At 42.5% G+C, this 23,727-nt stretch overlaps 1 protein-coding gene across 5 annotated transcripts in view; it reads left to right on the top strand.

Moving 5' to 3' along the window:
- The window catches only part of AIG1 (androgen induced 1), a 358,237-nt gene that overhangs the window by 195,936 nt on the left and 138,574 nt on the right, over positions 1-23,727 (top strand). The window contains exon 4 of one of the 5 annotated variants that reach the window (XM_051855318.3): positions 11,779-12,064. The exons of the other annotated variants lie outside the window; for them this stretch is intronic. Coding sequence (XP_051711278.1) covers positions 11,779-11,898 — 120 coding nt within the window. The 3' untranslated portion in view covers positions 11,899-12,064. Of the gene's footprint in view, positions 1-11,778; positions 12,065-23,727 lie in introns of those variants that run through there. 5 annotated transcript variants of the gene reach the window in all.

The following is a 23,727-nucleotide window of genomic DNA, read 5'->3' as shown; positions in this document are numbered from 1 at the left end:
AAAACATTAATCAGTACTATAAACCAGTTGAATTATGAGCAAAACCATTAAGTTGGTGAGAGTGTATAGTTTTAAAACTGTACACAACTTTTTGCTCCATTTTCATGTTGATGATATGCACCTGCTGGCCCAAAAAGAGAAGTTTATTTAATAATATGGAAAAAAAGTCAAAAACAGATTTTATATCTGTGTATAATAGAGATTTGGTATCTGTATGCAATTAGGAAATACCTAACAATTGATCTCTTAGACTGCCTCTCCCCAAACTCTGAAATGTACGAGGTAGGGATGGGCAGTTCGTGCAGTGGTTAAGATGCCACTTGAGATATGCACATCTCATATCTAAATGCCTAGGTTTGAGTCCCATCCCTGAACCCTTCTTGTTCTCTGCTTCTGAACACCCTAGGAGGCAGCAGGCAATGGCTCCAGTATTTGGGTCTCTGCCATGATTTGGGAGACCTTGATGAAGTTCCTGGCTCCTGGTTTTGGCTTGCCATAACCCTAGCTATTGCAGGCATTCAGGGAGTGAGGCAGCAGATAGGTGATCTCAGTCTGTCTCTGTCTTTCTACCTTTCACATTCATAAAATGTGTTAGAATTTTTTTAATGTGTGAGGCAATTTTGTCTTTTTCCTTGCTTTTATTTCAGTATGAGAAACAAGTTTATAAATAATTTAAGGTAATGTGATTCTACTGTGTTCTTTTGTATATTTGGTTTCACAACTGCTATATGGTCAATAAAACATACAGATTTTTACTAAGAGGACATCTGTGGTTAAGGGAGTGGTTTTTATCAATTAAAGAAATTGGTTTCAGATCTCTTTAAAGAGAAAGCTACTTGTTTATAATCATTCAGAACTGCTGGTAAACCTTGGGTAGTGGCAATGGCAAGGAACCAATGGCTGCCATTTTCTGACTTTGCCTGTTTTGACACTGATCCACTTGTTTGATTTACAGAAGTGTTGTAGTGTAGTGAAGTCACATCTTTTCAATATTGTCTTAAAAATGACTGTTCTGGGGGCATGCATTTGTTCTAACAGTGAAGATGTCCCCATCCCAGATCCCAGTGCCTTGACTTGGATTCCAGCTCCAGCACCCAATTCCAGCTTCCTGCTGATGTGCATCCTGGGAGGCAGTAAGCGATGGCTCCAGTTACTGAGTTCCTGCCACCTGTGGGGAAGACCTGGATTGAATTCCTAGCTCCTGCCTCTGGCCTGGCCCATTACTGGCTGTTGGTGAATAAGCCAGAGGATGGGAATTCTCTCTGACTCTGTCTCTTTGTGTGTGTCTCAGAGAGAGAGAGAGAGAGAGAGAGAGAGAGAGAGAGAGAGAAAGCACTCTAGGTCCCCGTCTCTTTAACTTTTTAATTTAAGGGATTTTTTTTCATTGCATTAAATAATTGCTCAAGTAATTCTGTTAACTGCTGTGAATATTTTTATCCATGACTATTATCTCAGTGTGGGTTTTTAGAAGTGAAAATATAGGCAATTAACTTTTATTGAATTTGAAATGCTTAGGTCTCAGAATTAGCATAATTTTATGAAAATTATATAGAGACTGTTAAACTTAGGTGGTCATTAAAAAATTAATAGAGTTACCAGGGGATAGTTAGTTCACATCCTATCTCAGGGGGTGCTGGGATGTCAGGCAGGTCACCAGGCATCTTATTTCCATAGTTAACCTAATGCCTTACAGAAAGATAATTCTCTATTGGAACTTCTGTTATTGAATTAATTAAAACCCTTTTTTAAAAACAGTTTTATTTATTTATTTGAAAGTCAGAGTTGCAGAGACAGAGATCTCCATCCACTGGTTCACTCTGTGGATGGTTGCAATGGCCAGGGCTGGGCCAAGCCAAACCCAAAGCCAGGAGCCAGGAGCTTCTTTCAGGTCTCTTATGTGGGTAGCAGGGGCCCAAGCACTTGGATCATCTTCTGTTGCTTTCCCCAGGCTATTAGCAGGGAGCTTGTTGGAAATGGAACAGCCAGGACATGAAATGGCACCCATATGGGATGCCAGCATTGCAGGTAGTGGCTTTACCTGCTACACTGCTATGCTGGCCCTAATTAAAACTCTTGGATAAAAATAAAAGATTTCTCAGAAGTAAGAAGGCTGTCCTGGAAAAAAAGAATTTTACCTGTATTGTTACTTGATTTATCAAGAAAGATGCCTAGGCTGGCGCCGCGGCTCACTAGGCTAATCCTCCACCTTGCGGCGCCGGCACACCGGGTTCTAGTCCCAGTCGGGGCGTCGGATTCTGTCCCGGTTGCCCCTCTTCCAGGCCAGCTCTCTGCTGTGGCCAGGGAGTGCAGTGGAGGATGGCCCAAGTGCTTGGGCCCTGCACCCCATGGGAGACCAGGAGAAGTACCTGGCTCCTGCCATCGGATCAGCGTGGTGTGCCGGCTGCAGCGCGCGGGCTGTGGTGGCCATTGGAGGGTGAACCAACGGCAAAAGGAAGACCTTTCTCTCTCTCTCTCTCACTGTCCACTCTGCCTGTCAAAAAAAAAAAAAAAAAAGATGCCTATTCAATCCTTGTTGTGCAGTAAGTACAAGGATGAAGTGTTGAAGAAACAGCAGGAAATAACCAAGAGCAGCACCTGCATCTCATGGTGAGGAGTGGTCCTAGCTGTACCAGTACCTCTCCTCATGCCCCTTGTTCACCCGTATTTGGCCCAGTTGGCATGAAAGAGGAAGGTTTTAGAAAGCAAGAGTGAGACTCTGGCCCCAGAATCAGCCCTAAAGCCATTCGGATCTGGCTAAAAAGCCCATGAGAGTATTTCAGGCATGGAAAGCCAAGACACTCTGGCAAAAAACAAAAAACAAAAACAAAAACAAAAAAAAAAAAACAAAAACACACACACACACACCTAAATGAAAGATCTCTGTGAGTGAGATCCCAGTGGAAAGAACAGGTCTTCAAAGAAGGAGGTACCTTTCTCTGAAGGGAGGAGAGAACTTCCACTTTGACTATGACCTTGTCTAAATAAGATAAGAGTCAGTGAACTCAAAAGGCTTCCATAGCCTTGGAAACTCATTGTGGGGAGCAACTCGGACTAGACTAAGTTACTGGAATTAAGACTTATTCTATGCATCTGCTCTCCCACAATATGGCGCTGGGAGAGGAGTAAACAGCTTCTACCCAGCTGCCTCTCACCAACTTGACAAGCTGCAGGAGCTGCTCCTGATTGGAGGAGAGCAGCGTACTTGGCGTGTGGGTAGCAGAGTTGGGATTGGTGGAAGAGGACTATAAAGGAGGAGAGAGACAACATGTACCAGGAACACCTGAGGAACATCTGAGCAGCCCCCGAGAGAGCCGGCCAGTGGTGTGCTGCTCCCCCGCGGAAGTGGGGAAAGTGGCAGGGGGAACCGCCCTTCCATGGAGGTGGAAGGGTCGGTAGCCAACCCGGGAAGAACCAGCAGCAAACCCGGGAAGGGCCGAGCAGACGAAAGAACAGCGCAGGGTCCTGTGTCGTTCCTCCGTGAAGAGGGGGAGTGACACTCATGACTGGAGCATAGGGAGATTACTGATGCCATAAACAGGAGTGTCAGTTTGTAAAGTCAACAACAGGAGTCACTGTGCACTTACTCCTCATGCAGGATCTCTGTCCTTAATGTGCTGTACATTGAGATTTAATGCTATAACGAGTACTCAAACAGTATTTTTCACTTTATGTTTCTGTGTGGGGTACAAACTGTTGAAATCTTTACTTAATGCGTACTAAACTGATCTTCTGTATATAAAGAAAATTGAAAATGAATCTTGATATGAATGGAAGGGGGGAGAGAGCAGGAAAGGGGAGGGTTGCGGGTGGGAGGGAAGTCATTGAGGGGTGGGGGGAAGCCAATGTAATCCATAAGCTGTACTTTGGAAATCTATATTCATTAAATAAAAGTTAAAAAAAAAAAAAAAAAGCAAGCGTGAGTGAGAGAGACTGGCGTTGTTCTGCAGTAGGTTAAACTGCCTTTTGCTATGCCGGCCATCTGTATCTGAGTGCCAGTTCAAGTTTCAGCTGCTCCACTTCATTGCAGTGTCCTGGTAATGCAATTGGAAAGACAGTGGAAGATGGTCCAAGTGCTTGGGCTCCTATCACACATGTGAGAGACCTGAGTGGAGTTCCAGGCTCCTGGCTTTGGCCCAGGCCAAACCTGGCTGTGTGGTCATTTGGGGAATGAACCAGCTGATGAAAACCTCTGTATTTCTCTCTCTTCTCTTTCTTTCTCTCTCTCTCCCTCCCTCCCTCCCTGCCTCCCTACCTCCCTATCTCCCTCCCTGCCTCCCACCCTCCCTATGTGTGTGTGTGTGTGTGTCTGTCTGTCTGTCACTCTGCCTTTCAAATTAGCTAATTAATTAATGTTTTTTTAAAAAAGAAAGCAAGAGTGAGAGATACTTGTCTTAGACTATTTTGAATTTTTATACCAAAATACCTGAGGCTGGGTAGTTTATAAAGTAGAGATTCCATGGCTCCACTACTAAGGTTGCAGGAAAATCTGAAATAGCATGACCTTGTCATCCCGATGAGGTCTCACTGGCTTCTTCATAGCATGATGGAAAAGCAAGAAGAGAACAGGCTGCATGCAGAAGAGGCTTGTGTGCAAGCAAAGAGGCAAAAGACCAAAGAGATTGCCAGGTTCATTCTTTCTATAATGACCCCTCTCATGGGAAGGAATCCCCTTTTACCAGATCTGATTCATTCCACTGAGGCAGCTCTATTTATGAGGATGGAGCCGCCACAATCCAGGTATCCACTGTCCTATGCCCACCATACTGGGGCTGAGCCCCCTGCACATTGATCTCTGGGGGATTCACCACAGCATATTCTTTAACCCTCCTTGACCCTGAGACTTGGAAAAATCTAAACTCTTGATCTAACAGATTGTAAAATTCAGGGAAAAAAGGCAAAAAACAAAAAACACCAAAACCAAGGTTTGTACATCCTGAAATACCTCAATAATCATGCAAGGGTCGTGTCCTCCAATTGTAGACCCAAAGAGCTATGAACTTTCTAGGACAAATTATTTTTTCAACATGGCAAACCCCCACAGATGTTTTTCAACAGAGTTCTTTTGATGTAAGAACCAAAAGCTTGCTCAGCTGCCTTAAGTGATGGAGTCTTGCAGGAGCTGGGGGGTGGCCTGGTAGCCGTCTACTCTTAAGGATCCACAGGCCCAGGGACCCAGGACGAGCCAGGAGCCAGGACCTCAGAAGAGCTGAGCGTAGGGAGAGCAGAAGTGCATGTGCATGGATCTTCCCAGGTATTCCACACTTGTGTGACTCAGCAGTTCTCCCAGGACCACCACCATCTGGTAGGTGTCTGTTATCAAGCTTCCTAAACCTGCTGTGTTTCCAGTTTTTCCTCGTTAGTGTTTTCAAATTTTTTTTTTACCAAAAATATATTTATGTTTTTGAAAGGGATATTGACAGGGAGGGAGGTAGAGAGGTAATGAGAAAGAGAGAGAGAGAGAGAGAGCACTTCCATTTGCTGGTTCACTCTCCATATGCCCGTAACAGCCAGAGCTGGGCCAGACCAAGACCAGAAGCCCAGAATTCCATCCTGGTCTCCCATATGGGTGGCATGGATTTAAGTAATTCTCAGGCATATTAGCAGGGAGCTGGATTAGCAATGGTATAGCCAGCACTCAGATGCCCACCCCTCAAACCCTTTAAAGTAATGAAAATCTTTCCTCAGGAAACATCTTATATTTAATGGAGATAAAAGTTGAACTGCAGGGGCCTGCACTGTGGCCTCATGGGTAGAGCTGCTGCCTGCAGTGCTGGCATCCCATATGGGCACCAGTTCAAGTCCCGGCTGCTCCACTTCTGATCCAGCTGTCTTCTGTGGCCTGGGAAAGCAGAAGGTGGCCCAAGTCCTTTAGCCCCTACACCCGCGTGGGAGACCTGGAAGAAGCTCCTGGCTCCTGGCTTTGGATTGGCACAGCTCCAGCCATTGCGACCAATTGGGGAGTGAACCATTGGATAGAAGACCTCTTATTCTCTCTCTCTCTTCCTCTCTTTCTCTCTCTAACTCTGCCTTTCAAATAAATAAATAAATCTTTTAACAAAAAAGTTGACCTGCAGTGAATAAAGTGTCAAGGAGGCCTGGCTCCTTCCTGCTCAAGCAGCCCCTCCTCCCTAAACCAGGCCCCATTTTACCTCCGCAAAACTCAAAAGACCCTTTGGATCATGCCTTGAAAACTCTGCTGTGCCCCCTTATCTTTTGTTTTTTGTCATGGATTACTTTTCTTCATGATCGTAGAGAATCTAGATTATTTTTGTACCAGGACTAATTAAATGCAGACTGAACTATTTGTGAATGAAGTGTCTGCCTCTGATCACATCCGTTGTGGCCGAGTTGAGGATGGGGTTAAATGATGCAAAAGGTGGCTAGGTAAGGTGGTCTTTTCAGCAGGGGTTGAATAAGATGATGGCCCTTAACAGGAACCGTGACTGCCATGTCTAATACCTGGTGGATATGGAGAAAGCATCCTGGTACCAAAACCAGGAGAGTCTGTGTATAGGCAGAAGCATCAAACAGCCATGGACAGGGTGGGCATTTGGTCTAATGATAAGGCAACTGTGTCCCACATTGGAATGCCTTGGATCAAGTCTCAGCTTCTGGCTTCCAATTCCAGTTTTCTGCTAATGTATTTCCTGGAAGACAGCAGGTGTTGGCTTTATTATTTAGGTCCCTGCCATCCATGTGGGAGACCTACACTGAGTTCCTTGCTCTTGGTTTTGTCCTGACTCAGCAGTGGCCATGAGGCTATTTGGAGAGTGAACCAGTGAATGTAAGATTTCTATTTGTCTTTCCATTTCTCTGAGTCTCTCTCCCTCTCCCTCTGTATCTCTCTACCTGAATAAATCAATAGAAAAAAATAGGCCAGCATGTAGGAGAGAAGAACAGCTGAGGAGCAGGAAAGAGAATGAGTAACCATGAGGAGAACTAAACCACATTTACTTGGGCCAATGAGAGAGTCTCAGGAGATGTGGACTTGGGCTTCCAATTACAAATAAAGAAATGATTGATGGCAAAGTGATTGGTCAGTCTCAAGGTAGTTGAGGCCTGGGGCACAGGAAAAGGAAAAATAACCTTCATCTTCATTTGTGTATACATGGACCTAGGTTGTCAAGTGTGAAAACGCTAACTCAGTCTCTGTTTAAGAGTACTATTCCTATTGCAATTGCTTTAGTGATGACATGAGATGTTACTTCAAAGGCTGTCTTTTTAGGCCTTAAAGGCTGGGACCTTTATGTAGTGTTGGGTCATGTCAGTGCCATGATAGAAGCCCAGATTTGGGGCCAATAGGAGGAAATGTTATGCCCCCATCTGTGGGAAGCAGAATGTGGCTCTCAGTGGCCTGTATCTCCAGCAGGGGCCAGGCCTGACTCCAGGATACCTTGAATTTTAAAGCATTGTAAAGAAAAACAGTTCTGTTTGCTGCAATTTCAAGAAAGTGCTTAAAAGCTCTTCATATTAACTATTCACGTTTGAAGACCTTTGCTTCCAAAAACGAATGAGTCTGAAGAGATTCAAGTTCTGATTCTGACACTGATGCCAACTTATTGTGCAGTTGTGTTCCACCTGCGTAGCTTTTTAGTCTCCCTTTCTGGAAAGGAGAATTCCACAACTAATGTATCCCAGATTGGGAATCCCCACAAAGCATTCCCACCACCCAGTGGGACAGTTGTCTTCTACCTTCTCCAGGGTTCTATCACAAACAGATGAGTACAGCTTGCTGGGAATTGAATACAGTAGATTTTAATCATGTAGCCTACATTTTCACATTTTAAATTTAGTGCTTTAAAACTTACCAGCACATGTAAACAATCACTAATGCTGCAACACCCCCAAGCACAGAGGGAATGCTGTGATGTCAATGATGTGTCTCCAATGGGTTGGACCACCGTGACATTGCCAACTCATCGTTCTTCTTTCACCAGATGACACCATCCCTACAGACCACTACCTCAGACAATTATCACCAGAGTAATGTCATTCAATTGCGTGTTTTCTTAATCTTTTTGTAATAAGTTCATTTTTGGATGCTTCAGGTTTTTGGACTCCCAGAAAAATTATCTCTGACTATAGTCGAGCAAGTATTTTGCTTGTTTATAGGCACTGTTTCATATGCAGCCTGTCCCAGTGACAAGACTTCATCATTTAGAGAGAAAATGACATTACATTAAACTCTACAGGGTATTTCATGATCTTACGTTATCTTTTATTTGAAGGCAATTTAAAAAGTAGTTCTAAGCTCACAGAGCTTTTTTTGAATTATTGTTGACTAGAGCTGCTAGCCCATCACATTCCTTCCTTTCTTTCCCTCTTATACCAGGAGATCAGCTTCTAGAAGCCTAAAATATAAACCTGATATGTCTCTTCCAGATTTTAAATCCTTTAATAGATCCCTTGGGAGTTTCCCAGTGCATGGTATGGATGTTCATAGTGATGAGTGAAATGATTTTAGGGGCATAGTAGCAAATGTTTTTACTACTTATACATGTATGTTTATTTTATTATGTAATAGGAAGAATAAAAACATGTTAAAATGAAACTGTAATATTCTCATATAAGATACTGTGTATTAACTAACATATATTAAGAATATATGGTTTCAAAAAATTTCATGGAATGTGTGTATTATAAGAAAACTAGGCTGGTGCTGTGGCTCACTAGGCTAATCCTCCACCTGCGGCGTCGGCACTCTAGGTTCTAGTCCTGGTTGGGGCGCCAGTTCTGTCCCAGTTGCTCCTCTTCCAGTCCAGCTCTCTGCTGTGGCCCAGGAAGGCAGTGGAGGATTGCCCAAGTGCTTGGCCCTGCACCCGCATGGGAGACCAGGAGGAAGCACCTGGCTCCTGGCTTCAGATCTGTGCAGCACACTGGCCGCAGCAGCCATGGGGGGTGAACCAGCGGAAGGAAGGCCTTTCTGTGTCTCTCTCTCTCACTGTCCACTCTGCCTGTCAAAAAAAAAAAAAAAAAAAAAAAAAAGAAACAAAAAGAAAAAGAAAAAGAAAAAGAAAAAAAAAAAACCAACCATACACAGATTTAAAGCTTGTGTTGCACCAAAATAAACATCTTTTAATTGCATTTTTTTCTGCGATCTTTTTGAAGTATTCTCAAATTATGCATTATAATTCATGATCTTGGAAAAATCACTTAAACCATTTGGGCTTTAGTTTCTTTGTAAAAAAAAATAGGATTAAAAATAAATGAACTGCCACCTAGCAGAAATTTCTTAAAGAAAATTCCTGAGCATAATAGTATTATATAAACCTTAATAAATAATACAAACATAAAGGATTATATTTCACCTTTATATGTTTCACAGTAAATACCATGTGTCCATTATATGCATGTTGGGGAATAGATGAATAAATTCTATTGATGAAATGACATTTAATTAAGCAAACATTCCTAGAATGGTGGTGCTTGGTGCTGAAGTTTTGGGGAAAGTGCTTTGACCTTCAAGGAGCTCAATCATGATAGAGCCTCATACTTAAAGAGTAGATTCTAATATAAGGTGGTATACTAATGTTAATACCTATTCACTCAACCAGGAAAGCTTCCCAGAGGAGGTGATTCTTATTTAAAGCCTTACAGAACAAGGACAAAGTATCTTAATGGACAGAAAAGGGCTGCTTAGTGAAGGGAGTATATGGGCACAGCTGTAGACTGGCATCATTCAGCAGAAAGAGAATGCAAGTCACAGATCTGGGTCAGGTTTAGCAAAAGTACGAAGAATGTTTATTTTAATAACATGTTATACTTAGTTCAACAAATCCTAAATATTATCATTTTAGGCAAACAATATTTAAAAATTCTTGATTATATACTTTTTTTTCCTTTTTACTAAGTCTTTGGAATCTAGCATGTATCTTATATTTACAGCACATGTCAGTTTGAACCAACCACATTCCAAGTACTGAACTAGTGGCCATTGTATTTGACAGCACAGGTACTGATGGCAGAAGAAAATCCCAGAATTCTAAACAAGGTGCGAGTTCTTTGATTTGCCTGTGTACAGGTTGCATGTGGGTAACTGGTAGGAGATGAAAGGGAGATGGAGTTAGATAGCAGGCCACAAAGACTGTAGACATCAGGTTAGGGGAGTCTCAATTTAATCATGAAGGCCTTTAGCAGCTCTTATTGGCTTTGCATATTTTATGTAGCACTAATTGAACGTTTTGAAAGATTGTGCTGGTAGCTATGTGAAGGATTGATTGGGGAGACAGGGTGCAAAGAACATTGCTGGTATTTTTCAGTCTATTGTATTTCTTTGTACTTTATGAAATTTTCATATATGCTATAGCAATTAGTTGACAGTGTTGCTCATTTTTAGTGTTTTATGAGTGTTTATAGTTCTCTAGCCCTTTGTGAGAATTGAAGGCAATGTGAAAGAGGAACTAAGAGTATCCGGTTGTAAGAAAGAAAAAAGTTGGTTTGTAAACAGCATTAACGTTAGGCCAGGCAGCTCCTGCGGGGCATCCTTAGTCAACTAGACCAAACTAAACCATACCACACAGGCAGTAGACAAAATGCTGGTGTCCAGGACAGATGCTCTCCATGGTAAGGTGAACATACCTTTTTTTTTTTTTTTTAAATTTATTTGACAGGTAGAGTTACAGAATAGTGAGAGAGAGAGACAGAGAGAAATGTCTTCCTTCCATTGTTCACTCCCCAAATGGCTGCCATGGCCAGCCCTGCACCGATCCAAAGCCAGGAGCCAGGTGCTTCTTCCTGGTCTCCCATGCGGGTGCAGGCATCCAAGCACTTGGGCCATCCTCCACTGTTTTCCCTGGCCAGAGCAGAGAGCTGGACTGGAAGAGGAGCAACCAGGACTAGAACCAAGCGCCCCAACCGGGACTAGAACCTGGAGTGCTGGTGCCACAGGCGGAGGATTAACCTAGTGAGCCACGGCGCCTGCCCCTGAAAGGTAATATCTCACCATCCCCCACATACCTGCTTTCCCAAGATGCTTCTATACCAAAATTCTAGAAAGCAGTATTTTCTCTTTGAATTCAAAATTGATTTTCTAGCCGTCATTTTTAAAAAAGGAAAATGTCTTGAATGGTTTACTTTTTTGTTATCATAAACTTCTTAGAATTAAGTTTTTTACTCCCTTTTCCCTTTATGACAGAAACAAAGCTTCCTGAATTCAATTTATTTTCCTCAGGATCGCACATTTTACAGGGTCCTTTCCTCTGCTTTCCATTCCTTCTATCTGCCATTTTGTTCCATGTACCCCCATGGGCTCCATTGGTTTCTAACCCTAAATCTTGTGTATCAATAAATGCCTGTGTGTGGAAGGTAGAGCAAATGAACATAAAAGCCTATACTGTTGGTGGGGCTGGTGTTGTGGCCCAGCGGGTTAAGCTGCCACCTGTGATGCTAGCATCCCTTATGAGTGTTAGCTTCAGTCCTGGCTGTTCTTCCCCCTCAGCTCCCTTCTCATGTGCCTGGGAAAGCAGTGGAAGATGGCCCAAGTGCTGTGACCCCTGCCACCCACATAGGAAACCTGGATGGAGTTCCAAGGCTCCTAGCTTCAGCCTGGTCCTACTCTGGCCATGGTGACCATTTAGGGAGTGAACTAGCAGATAGAAAAATATCTCTCTCTCTCTCTCCCTCCATCCCTCCCTATTTCTCTCCCTCTCCCCCCACTTCTTCCTCTCTCTCTGTTACTCAGCCTTTCAAATAAATAAATCAATATTTAAAAAGAAAACCCACACTTTCTTGCAGAGTAACGTGCTATTCATGTCTCTTCTTTCTTCTACTTTGTGGTAGCTTTGGGATCTGCAAGGAGGAAGGCCTGTACTTCCGGGAATGGAGAAGTCCCTACCTGAACTTGCTGGGAAGAAAAGTCCTTGTCAAGGTCCCTGCGGGTGCCTAAAGGTCAACCAGTGAGGATCAGACCGGCCTCAACCTTTAACTCCCATGCCCTGAATCTATAAAAGGAGCTCTCCCAATCTCTGACGCGCGACTTTCCCGGCCCCGCGGTCTGTTGCTCTGTTGGGACCGCAGAACCTAACCTCGCTGGGGAGCGGAACCCCAATAAAAGCCTGTGAATGAATTGATTCGTCTGCCTGGGAAGATTTGTTATGCACCAGACACCTTGCACTTTGGAGGCTGTCAGGCCCCAGCTAGGCCTCCTGAACCAAATACTGCTATGTAAATTGTACATGAAGCAGCCAGAAACCTGGGAGACCACAAATGGAGCAAGGTGTTCCATCCCTGAAGTCTGCCCCCACTCCAGGAACTACCCACTCTTGTTCCTGCAGCCTAGAAACTGGTTGAGGTGTGAGGTGATTCCATTGATCACCACCTAGAGGTCTGGACCATACAGGTGACTTTATCTGGCACTAAAAACATTTCTTAGTTCAATTTTAAAATCCAAAATCTCTTGGATTTGAAAATCAAAGTCTGGCTGGGATTGCATGATATTGGTTGATAAATTTATTTCACTTAAAGTAGAGCCCAGGAAACTTGAGGAAGTGAACACTATTTACATATATTTGGGAAACTGCCTTAGGCTAGATGGCAGTAAACTGTTACTCTTTCTCCATCAAGTACAGAGTTTACTGAGTCAGTAAATCATTGCAGAAGTCTTTTCTTTCTTTCTTTCTAATAACAAAAGGATCCATATTGTATTAGATGCTGCTGGGAGCCAGCCCTGGCCTGACTGGCTCCTGTCCATGGTGCTTGATGGGCAGGTGGTGATGCTGTAAAAATTACAGATTCCCAAAATACACCTCTGCCCATCCTGCAGGGGCTGGGGAGGACAGAGAGACTTGGACTTTGACAGTTGGTCCTATTCACTGTTAAATAAAACACTAGGTAATTAGCCTTTTCAAAGGTCAAAGATTTCTTTTCATGATCTATTCAACTTTCACACATGCATACATTATCATAAAAGAAGAAAAAGTCATTTTGCTTCACAGGAAAAACTGCAACAGTGCAGTAGCCCTCTGTTGCTTTTGTCAATTGCCTTCTTTGAAAGGTAGATTAGAGTGATTAGTTATTATGCTTTGAGTTTTCCAAAGGAGCTTCCCTCCCCTACCTGGTTGGGAACATCACATGCCTTTCTAGAGCTTTGTTTCAAAAGAGGAAAATATTGATTAAATAGTGACTGGGAGTTCTCTTTATATGGAAAAAAAGGAGTGTGACTACTGGAGAAATAAGTAGGAAGGAGGGAAAAACCCAGCCAGCCAGGGTTGCCTGATGTGTTCTTTTTTTTTTAATCTAGTATTTCCAGTTATCGTTTTTTGAAGAGTGATTAGTCAACTTTATTCCTTTAGTTTAAATATCTGAAGAGTTTCTTGAGAAGAGAAATGTCTACCTCAGCTTACAATTAAGTTCTCTAAGTTCAGAATCAGACAGTTGGGAGATAAGGATGAAATGAATTTCTATCAGTGTGTCTTGGAATGCAGCAAAGGGATCATTCCCCTTGAGCTCCATTGCCCTTTTCTGATGAACTAATTATTCATATCCCTACATGCATTCATATATTCATTCAGTCAGTCAGTCTTCAGTTGTTGACCGAGGACCCATTAAAAATTAGATGGGGTACAAGGTAACAGGGATTTAAAGATGAACCATATATGAGAAGCTGGAACTCTGGTAGCAAAAGTAGGCTGGGAAGTGGTTCTATCCATTGTACATGATAGGACATGTGCCTTATAGAGTCCCTATAGTGCCTATAGTATCTACAAAAGGGATACTATAAGGAATTTATTTTGTACCTGGTAGGTTTTTTTTAAAAATAGGATTTAGTATTTCATTTTATTACTGCAGGTCTCTGTCAGGGCATGTGCCATGTGTTTCTGTAATGATGATAGAACAAAAAATTCTGGAATTTTTACAGATGCTGTTTCAGTTTTTGTGTGTGTGCATGACCAAGTTTTATAGAATAATATCAGAGGAAATATGGAGAATACATATATGTCTTCAAGATTTTCCCAACTAGCAACTAAACCTGTGCAAGAGAAAGGAAGTTTGTCAAGTAAGCATATCAAATAAGCTTCAAGAATGGAAAGCAGTGGCCTTTTTCTGCCAAATGCCTCCCCGGTGAGCTGTGTTCCCAGGCTCTTCATCTCACTCCCTCCTCCCTGGATCCATTTGTAGGAGAGAAAAGATCTAAGTTGGTGACTGAGGAGCCTAATAAAAGACAGATTAGCAAGAGAAGAGCTTATAAATTTCTTTAACTCCCAGGAGCGAGTGTTCATTAGGAAAACTAAGGACCTGAAGGAAAAGGCAGATCTGTGCATTTTTTGTGCTGGGTTTGATGGAAAAGTGGACAGTTGTGGGGAAGTATGATTGGGTACATGTAATGGTCATAAACTGGAGGAAACCTGGCAAGGTTGGTTTGTTCAGACTCTTCTCTATGTCTTTGAAGATAAGGATGTTCCTTTCATCTAGGGGTGGGGGTGTTGTGTGGGGCAAGATGGGGGCACATCTCCAATAAGAGTCTTCTGACCTACTTTAAAGGCAGGTCAGAGAGTCCCTCCTGGGTTTTATTGTTGGTCTCACAGAAGAAGGGTAGCAGGGAAGCTGAGAATGAACTTCCTGCTTCTGCCCTTTTCTCAAATCCCTTCTGTCTAAAATACTGTGGTAGTGTGTCGAACTCCATTACATTTTAATTTCTTGTAATCAACAAGCCCAAATTGAAGTGGGAGGCTTTGCCAGACCAGGCTATTTTGGGTTAGTTGCTCCTGGGAAGCCATTGCAGGTCTTACAGGTTGTACCCGTTTTCTGGAGTAGAGCGTGTTCAGCTAGTGTCCCTCCTGGTGACCTTCTCAGCCATCTGGGCTGGGACCTACGTCTGTCCTGCTCAGCCCAGCAGGGCAGGGCTTCTGCCACGCGCCTGCAGATGCCTCATTCTGACTGCCCGCCTGTGACTCACGCCATCTGTTGGTAATTTGTCGTGGTTGTGGAGTCAGGGGTTTTCAAAGCATCCCATCTCTGGAGTCTCTCCGCGAGGTGCACTGCCTGCGATTTTTCTGACACCCTCTTCCCAGCCTGCCTGTGGCTGGCACCCAGCTCCGAGTCAAGCTGCCTTGAATGTTATGATGCTGTTCTTCACGCTTTAGAGAGCCTCACACCAAGTTCCCGCCCCTCCTTGGAGCAAGTTACACCCATTATGGGACTTGTTTGAAGTTCAGCCAAGCTGGCAGCCAATGGGTTCCACTTTTACTACCTCTAGCAACAGTGGGCTCTCATCCTTAGTGTCACTGTGCCATCTGCTTGGCTTTTTCCCTCTGCAAACTGTGAACAAAATAAGCCACCTAAACCCAAACTGCCCCCTTTCAACTCAACCGCGTTTGCGTCAGATCTGCCTAAGATGACCCAGCTTTGTCAGTTCTAAACCACATTCCTTTTTCATACCTCCTGAAGAATTTTATTTCTACGCAAAGTAGAGACAATAATAGTAGCTAATATACAATGGTACTTCAAAAAGTTTGTGGAAAATAGAATGAAAAGATGTTTCTTTTGGTGTAAAAATTTTCAAGATCTGTATATTGTTTTTCCATAATATGCATTGCCAATGAACTTTTGCAGACACCTGTATGCCTGGATTTCCAAACTTTTTGCATCAAAATGAATTCATCTTTTAATTCTGTTTTCTAGAACTTTTTTCCATGCCAGGAATTGTGCTGCATGTTTTATGTTATGATTCTATTTTACCCTCAAAGATATCCATGAAGAACTACCTGTTATTATCCTTATTTCTGCAAATGAGGACAATGGAGTGAGGCAGATGAAGTGGCTTACCTTGCTACTAGTAGCTGATGAGCCTAAATCTAAAGCGTAGAGCCTGGGTCCAGAATGTAAGAGTTTGACTTTTTATACTGCTTCGCATCACTTGATCTTAATAATCCAATATTCTTGGTATTTATAATCTCAATGCCTTTGACAAACAAATTTGTCTCTGACACTTCAAATATGGCATCATGCATCCATTAACAGTTCCTGTTCATTCATATACCCAACAAATGTTTATTGAACATCTGCTGTGTTCTGTTTTTTGAGTTGAACCCTGAGGACCCAGTGATGAAGTGACTTCTTATGTACCTTATAAATGTAGTTGGGGCTACATTTGTTCATTTCAGAATTTTGTATAAGGAACCTATGGAATGCAATTACTATCTAAGGGACTGCAGCTATAAAACAAAAAAGGATTTATCCCTGAACTTCTATAGGAAAAGCTCATAGTTAAGCTTTCCAGTACATTGGATCTCTCCAGGGGAGAGTAGGACTCAGGAAAGCTGGATACTAGTTCCCGTGAAATATTGTGAAAGAAAAAAGAGGTAAGCTTGAGTTCATGAGAGAAGCAGCAAAAAGAGCTATAGGAAATAAATCAACCAGAAAACTTTTGGTTGCAAGGAATGGAAAATAAGACCAATGGCTTAAAAAATTAGGATGTTATTTTCTCGTATAAAAAGAAGTCAAAGGGTAATATTTCTGGTGTTATTTCAGTTGCTCAACAATGGTACCCACTTTCTTACTATGTTTCTGATCTCTCACCCTTAGGATGTTGGCCTTTCATTCCCAAAGTTATTACCTTCTTGTTACAAATGGCTCCCGTTCTTCCCAGAATCCCTTTGTGTTGTGTCCCAAGCAGAAAGGAAGCCATGGGAGAAAAGATTTTCTTCCTACTGTGCTACTTGATTTTGTTCTTGGTGTCCCCCCCCCCCCCTCTGGATAGGGGATCCTTTCTGAACCAACGTCACCTTTTATCTCATTGGCTAGAATGGGGTCATATATCAAGCCATAAACTAATCATAATCCATTCTTTGGTGGTGGTGGTGGTGGGGGGTTCTTCTCTCTGTTTTATTTTATTTGTAAAGAAGAAAATGAGTAGGCAGTTAATTGTGTTTGCCACAGATGCATAGAAATAGACATGCTAACAATGATGGTTTAGCCTTAGGAAAGGCTGGAGCCCTTGAGGAAACTGTAATGAATGGGAATTCTCAACACATTAATACTAGGAAAGATTGGTTTTGGAGCAAAACCATTGTTATCCAAAAAGATTTTGTTACTAGAGGAAATTATCCCTAGAAGTGAATGGTAGGGTACAAGATTACCACTAAGAGACTCATGAAATCCCCATGACTAACTTGTATTTGGAATGGAGAAGGCCCAGCTACAAATTCTCTTTCATCTTCAGTTCAGACACCATAAAAGTTATTGCCAGGACAGATTGACACTCACTGGGGCACCGCAAAAGAACCTCAGACATCCAAAAGTGTTCATTGCCCTGGGCACTGTGATATAAAGATAACTAAGACACAATCTACTTATGGGCTGAAATCTTAGCTATCTATGCATTTCCAACTGTAACTGCAGTGTAATAAATGTTTACCAAATCTATGCCCAGAATACAGTTGGAGCACTAGGAAAGGACTGGCCAATTTTGCTCAGAATGAGGCAGGTGGGGATGCAGGGAGATATGGAATCAAAACGCTATTTGAGATGGAACCTGAAGAGGCATTCAGAGCTGAAGTGTAGATGAAGGACAACCTACACCCAAGAAATCTCATTACAGATTTGGAAGTCTGTGTTGGTCAGCTTATTGTTCATAGAATAAAATACCTCTAAACAAACTCTGTGTGAAGGAAGGACATTATTTTGGTCTCATGGTTTTGGAGGTTCACAGCTCATGATTGGATGGCTTCACTGGTTTGGCATCTAGAGCTGGTGTTCTTGCTGGCAAAGTTCCAAGGTGGCACAGAGCATCACATGACAAGAGGGAGCATGCATATCTGTCCCTGTGACACTCATAAAGACACCTGCACTTAATCAAGGAGCCCACACTAGTGAGCAATCACCTCTCAAGGGCCCCACCTCTAAGTACCATAATTAGATTAAGTTCTCACGCTCTTAGACCCACTAACATGAAACTTTGGAAATGAAACTATTAGCTTGCAGCCTTTAGAGAGGGGCATTCAACATCCAAACTAAAATTAAAACCATATAAAAGTCCTTGAATCTTCTTTAGCAGATTTTAATATTGAAGACCTTCAGGATCTAATGAACCTGTACTTACACTACTACTCAGAAAACCTATTCTCTCTTTTCTTTGCTGTACTAGACCAAGACTGTAGCTTTTGAATGAGTAGATGGTTGATTCTTACATGTAGCTGTCTGCTGATGAGCTGAGAAGCCACCCTGGCCTGGAACAGTGGGGAAGCAGCCTCTAAATGGGGGAGGACCATATGTTCAAACCCCTGCTCCTTCTCGTCTTCCCACTTCCACATCCGGGTGTATAGGTCCATCTAACCCAAGAAACTTCACCTTTTTAACAGTGATACGTGGCTGGCGCTGCGGCTCACTAGGCTAATCCTCCGCCTTGTGGCACCGGCACACCGGGTTCTAGTCCCGGTTGGGGCGCCGGATTCTGTCCCGGTTGCCCCTCTTCCAGGCCAGCTCTCTGCTGTGGCCAGGGAGTGCAGTGGAGGATGGCCCAAGTGCTTGGGCCCTGCACCCCATGGGAGACCAGGAAAAGCACCTGGCTCCTGGCTCCTGCCATTGGATCAGCGCGGTGCGCCGGCCACAGTGCGCTGGCCGTGGCGGCCATTGGAGGGTGAACCAACGGCAAAAGGAAGACCTTTCTCTCTGTCTCTCTCTCTCACTGTCCACTCTGCCTGTCAAAAAAAATTAAAAAAAAAAAAAAAAAAAGTGATACGTATATCATTACATCTTTGTCTTTCAAAACATAGTTGTTGAACAAATAGATGGTCAGGTAAATAAAGTGAGAAATTGGCCGATGCTGACGTCCATGTTGGCAGTGTAGGCAGTTGGAGTATTAGCTATATTTGGCTCATGGCATTTTTACCTGACCAGAACCTATGAAACGTGTCAGTAAGTAAGTGTAAATGTGTCAGTCAGAAGTTCTCCCTGTTGTCAGGTGTGTGTAACGTCTGAGGGACCAAGAGGTGGAACTGAGTCACTAACTAAGCCCACCCAGCTTAGACAAAGAGATTCGATGAGCTGAGAGCAAGCATTTATTCAGATTAATCATGAAAGAGAATATGGCAGAAAGCTTGAATGCAGTTCCATTTTTTTCTAACTATATGACTTCAGGCAAGTCAGTTAACCCCCTTATGCCTCAGTTTCCTAATCTGCAAAGTAGGTATGAAAATAGAAACTACCTTGGAGCGTTGTTTTAAGGATTAAATGAATATGTGTAGTGTAGTTCTGTATTATTGTAAGTCTGGCAAATAGTGAATACTACATGAGTTCTGACTATTTGAGCTTCAAAACTACCCTAGGAAATAAGTATTGCTTTTACACTTTACAGATGACAGAAATTTAGCTTAGACAAGTTAAATGAGGACCTGGGTCTCCTAGGTCAGTTAAGTAGTAAGTGATGCAATGAAATAAAGAATGCAGCTTAGATCTGAAACTAAACCCCTGTTGTCGGAAGTTTAAGTAGCCATAGATTATTATGCTGAGAATGGCAAATCTACTGATCTTAACATAGCTAGATAATAGCTGAAATTTCCATGAAGATTTTTCTTTAACAAGCCTAGCATTTATATATAAAACATATCAACCATGGATACACCACATCATCCAATCCTTGCTCTTACCCTCTAGACCAATTGCTAGTAGAACTTTCCAGACACTTAAAACTGTCTGTAGTGAAGGATAATTCAGTCTGTGTTTTGTCTGTGGGTTTTTCTTTACATTCAATCTGTTGGGGCCATTGCTGTGGTGTAGTAGGATAAGCCTCCACCTGCAGCGCTGACATCCCATATGGGTGCCAGTTCAAGTTCAGGCTGCTCTGCTTCTGATTCAGCTCCCTGCTGATGGCATGGGGAAGCAGTGGAAGGTGGCCCATGTCGTTGGGCTGTGGCACCTGCCTGGGAAATCCAGAAGAAGCTCCTGGTTCCTGGCTTCATATTGGCCTAGCTCCAGCCATTGTGGCCATGTGGGGGAGTAAACCCACACATGGAAGAGCTCACTCTCTGTCTCTCCCTCTCTGTGTCTATAGCTCTGTCTATCACCTAAAAGATAAGTCTTTAAAAAATTTTCAGTCTGTCACAAATAAAAATTTTTGCACAACAAAAATGAGTTATAAGAAAAATAAATGAGAAAATGGATATTATTCAAATTCAAACTTTTATATTAGTAGATTAAATGGAAAATTGCTAAAGAAGTTTCTAAGTGCTTATTCTCGATTTCTGGCCCCATCTTTACAAATCTGTACTGTCAGTCACCAGTCTGCAGAGCACACTTTGAGTTTCTGATTTAAAAACCTTCCGTGAAGAGTTAGTTACTGCTCAGGTGGAAATGATACACACTCCTGTTTGCTGTCAGCTTATGGAGAAGTTACTCAGATTTCTGTAGATTTTGCTTTACAAACAAGACCTGATGTTTGCAAGGCTAACTGGAGAATATCTAACTATCTTCAGAGAGCATTACAAAAAGATCCTTTAAAAATTTCAACAACTACAAAACCAAAACACACAGCCTTCATAGTTGATCCTGTGCTTAGGCCCAAGGTAAATGTTAAAGTCACTTTTAACAAAAGCTCAAGAGAGCCCCTGAAAGAGATATACTTTGGAAACTCTATTTTCACACAAAACCAGCCCAAATGTCCTGGTCCTCATGAATGAGATTAACCCATTTTAGATTGTCTGAAGCCTTTTTTCCCTTTGGCCTATATCCCTGACTCAGACCAGAGTTGCATGACAACTTTTGCCCTTAAGTCTAAATTCAGATTTGGCTGCTACCATCTTACTATTTCTGGAGTGAGGCATCAAGACAAACCAAAAGAAAGGAGCTAGGCAGGGAAAGAGTTGATTTTATGCATCCCTGATGTTAGCATTGTCTATCAAAATCTCCACTTATTTCATTTAACAATTATCTCTACTGTCCTTATTGTATGTCAGGCATTAGTCTATGGAAGTAACAAATACCAACTCAATTAATCCTACCAAAAACCCTATGAGGTAGGTTCTAGTCTTCTCCGATTTATAGGTAAGGAAACTAAAGCACATGGCATTTAAGCAGGATATCCCAAGGTAGCACAACTATGTTTTTGATCTGCTCAGCATAGTGCCTCCTCTAACGTAAATAGGAAAAGTAGAGAAAAGGGCTTAGAGTGAGCCTAATAATGTGTGAGGAAGAGTTAGCTTCAGTCCAGGAGTGGCAAGAATTCTAGCACAAGAAAGTAACCATGTCTCAAAAGTAACACAAGGGATTCTAGCCACCAGTGAGGGAAAGCAAACTTAAGACTGAGTGGCAGGGTTGGTATATTACATAAGAAAATAGAACCAAACCCATATCAGGGGAAATAATACAACCATAATAATAATAATAATAATAGTAATAAATAGCTATGCTTTTTTGAATCTCCCTTGTATGATATTTAACATATGTAACTTTGATGGGAAAGACAGCATTGTCTCCACTTTTCAGATGAAAATGTTAATAAAGGTATAAAGAAGTAAAATAACTTCTTATTACCTCATAGAAATGATTGGCAGGGCCTGAATTTACATCCAGTTCTAATTACAAATCACAAGTTGTTTTTAATGGAGTTACATTATAAAAATCAGTTTTCCAATACCATTAGGGATATCATTTAGGAGAATCCTGAATCCGTGTGCTGAGTCACTATGTGCCTAAGAAGTCCCAGAACGATGGCACATAACAGATAAAACAAGCCTTGTTTTCTTTTGATTGGGAAATCGCAAGAAAGATAGATCTAGCACCCCTTAACTAGGTACACCGTGCTGCCCATAGGTGGTAACGTCTTATGCACCTCTGAGTAAGGAACCTCCAATGGGATGGCTGAGACCATGACCCACTGTGAGACCCCTGCTTGTCCTGGGGTGTCTGTTTCTCTGACACCAGGTTATGTGCAGACTAAAGAAGCTGAAATGCTGTTACTGAGCCTGCTGCCTATCTGATGCTCTGGATAGATAGACCCACTAGAAATGTTGGGTTCTGCCAACACTGTTTCCATCCTAGATCTCCATAAAGTTTGTGAGCAGTCAGAGCTGGTCCGGAGACCAGGTTAAAGGGTGTTTTTATTACTCTTGGGACTTGCAGGAATTCATTCTCTTCCTTTTAGACTAATCCTTGCTCTAGTTCTTTTCAGTTCTCCATATCAGTTGATTATATGGGAAAATTTGCAATTGCAGATGTAACTGTGGAAGCCTTATTTAGAGCAGCATTGGAATTGAATCTAGGATATTTGCAATTTCTCTAAAGCAATTCAAGATCATCAAAACCAAGTAATTCTAGGATGGTCATCAGGAGTGATATTCTTACAATGCCAAATGATATTGTAAAAGTCACACTGCTAGTAGTCTCACATAAAAGGAAGCCCATGCATTCTTAGGATTAGCAAGGTGCTTCCCCATAATTATACACTTGCTCAGAACCCTAGTCTCATCTTAGTTAAAAATAACTAGATAAAGTATCCTAGACTACCAAATGCCCGAAATCTTTTGACTGGGTGAAGTCTCATCTTTGAAGATAGCTGATTTGAAGTCACTCCAAATTAAGTTATTTATCTGGCAATAGGAAGTGATAACCAATATGAGTACTATTGCAGTATTGATAGAGAATGGTGAAAGAAGGAAACTTTGTGTGCTGTGCTGAGGAATAAAAGGAATTCTATATTGCCACCTGGCTATGGGTCAGAAGTATTACTCTGGATTAATGCCATCCAGGGAAGAAAAGGAGAAGAAATCTGGTAGTGTAGGGAAAAGGAGGGTTTAATGGGGGGATGGAGATTTTCTGGACACAGTTGAGACTAAGGATGGAAAAGCAGTCATAGCTTATTTCATCTTGGCCTGCCAGGCTCATCTGTGATTAGATGTCCATCTAGTTTGGACATCCAGAAAGCACTCCCAGTCCATGCAGCCTTCGCCTCATTAGGAAAGGTGCATATAGGGCACTTATGCCTCGAGTCTACTTTTCTGCTTATCAAGCACAGCACTGTCCCTGCAGAGCTGGATTTGGCATCCAGATCTCACCTCTGGACTCTAGGCTAGTACTCAGCTGGCACATGAGCTGGCACCCGCTTGCCTCCTGTGGTTGGCTGTGGTAATGCAAAGGGGGAAATGAAACACAGTGCTTGCCCTCATACAGCTCCCAGGCCAGCGAGGGAAGCAGATCTAACAACAGCTACTTAGAGTAGTAGGAGGTAAAATGATGGAATGTATCTGTTAAATGGTGTTGGGACACAGAAGGAAGAGCTGCTGTCTGTTTCTGAAGGAGTGTTTCCTGGAGGAAAAGGACATGAATGGGATTGGAAAGATAAGGCCTGACTGAGAAGGTCAAGGTGGTCAAGGCATGGGCGCTCTCAGGAGCCTGGTCTGTGAAGGGGATTTCCTAGCTTATAGTCTTAGTAGAGGAATAGCAGAAGTCGGGGGTTCTTTAATTGCCAGGCCAGGTGTTACAGATTTTTCTTGTAGAAAAATCACCCATCTGAGGCATTTGGATCCTTTGGAGACCATGAAGTTGTTCCAAGGGCTCTGTGAATTGGTAGCACACTGGAGAGCCTCCAATAATTTGGTAAAGGTATTGATGGCACTTACTTTAATAATGCCATTGTGCCTGGGAAGTAGAAAAATCCAGAAAAAGGAAAGTGCTATGATTTGAATATTTACTGCCTCTCATATGCAGGTGTTAAAGACTTAGGATTCTCCGCACCTTCACCCTCAGTGGTGCCTTTTGGAGGTGATGGACCTTTTAGGAGGTAGGCCCTGGGAGGAG

This window comes from Oryctolagus cuniculus, chromosome 5, assembly GCF_051225735.1.
Source record: "Oryctolagus cuniculus isolate XC-2025 breed Fujian yellow rabbit chromosome 5, ASM5122573v1, whole genome shotgun sequence".
Lineage (NCBI taxonomy): Eukaryota > Metazoa > Chordata > Mammalia > Lagomorpha > Leporidae > Oryctolagus > Oryctolagus cuniculus.
Note: the sequence above shows the minus strand (reverse complement) of the source record. Positions and strands in the feature narration are given on the sequence as shown.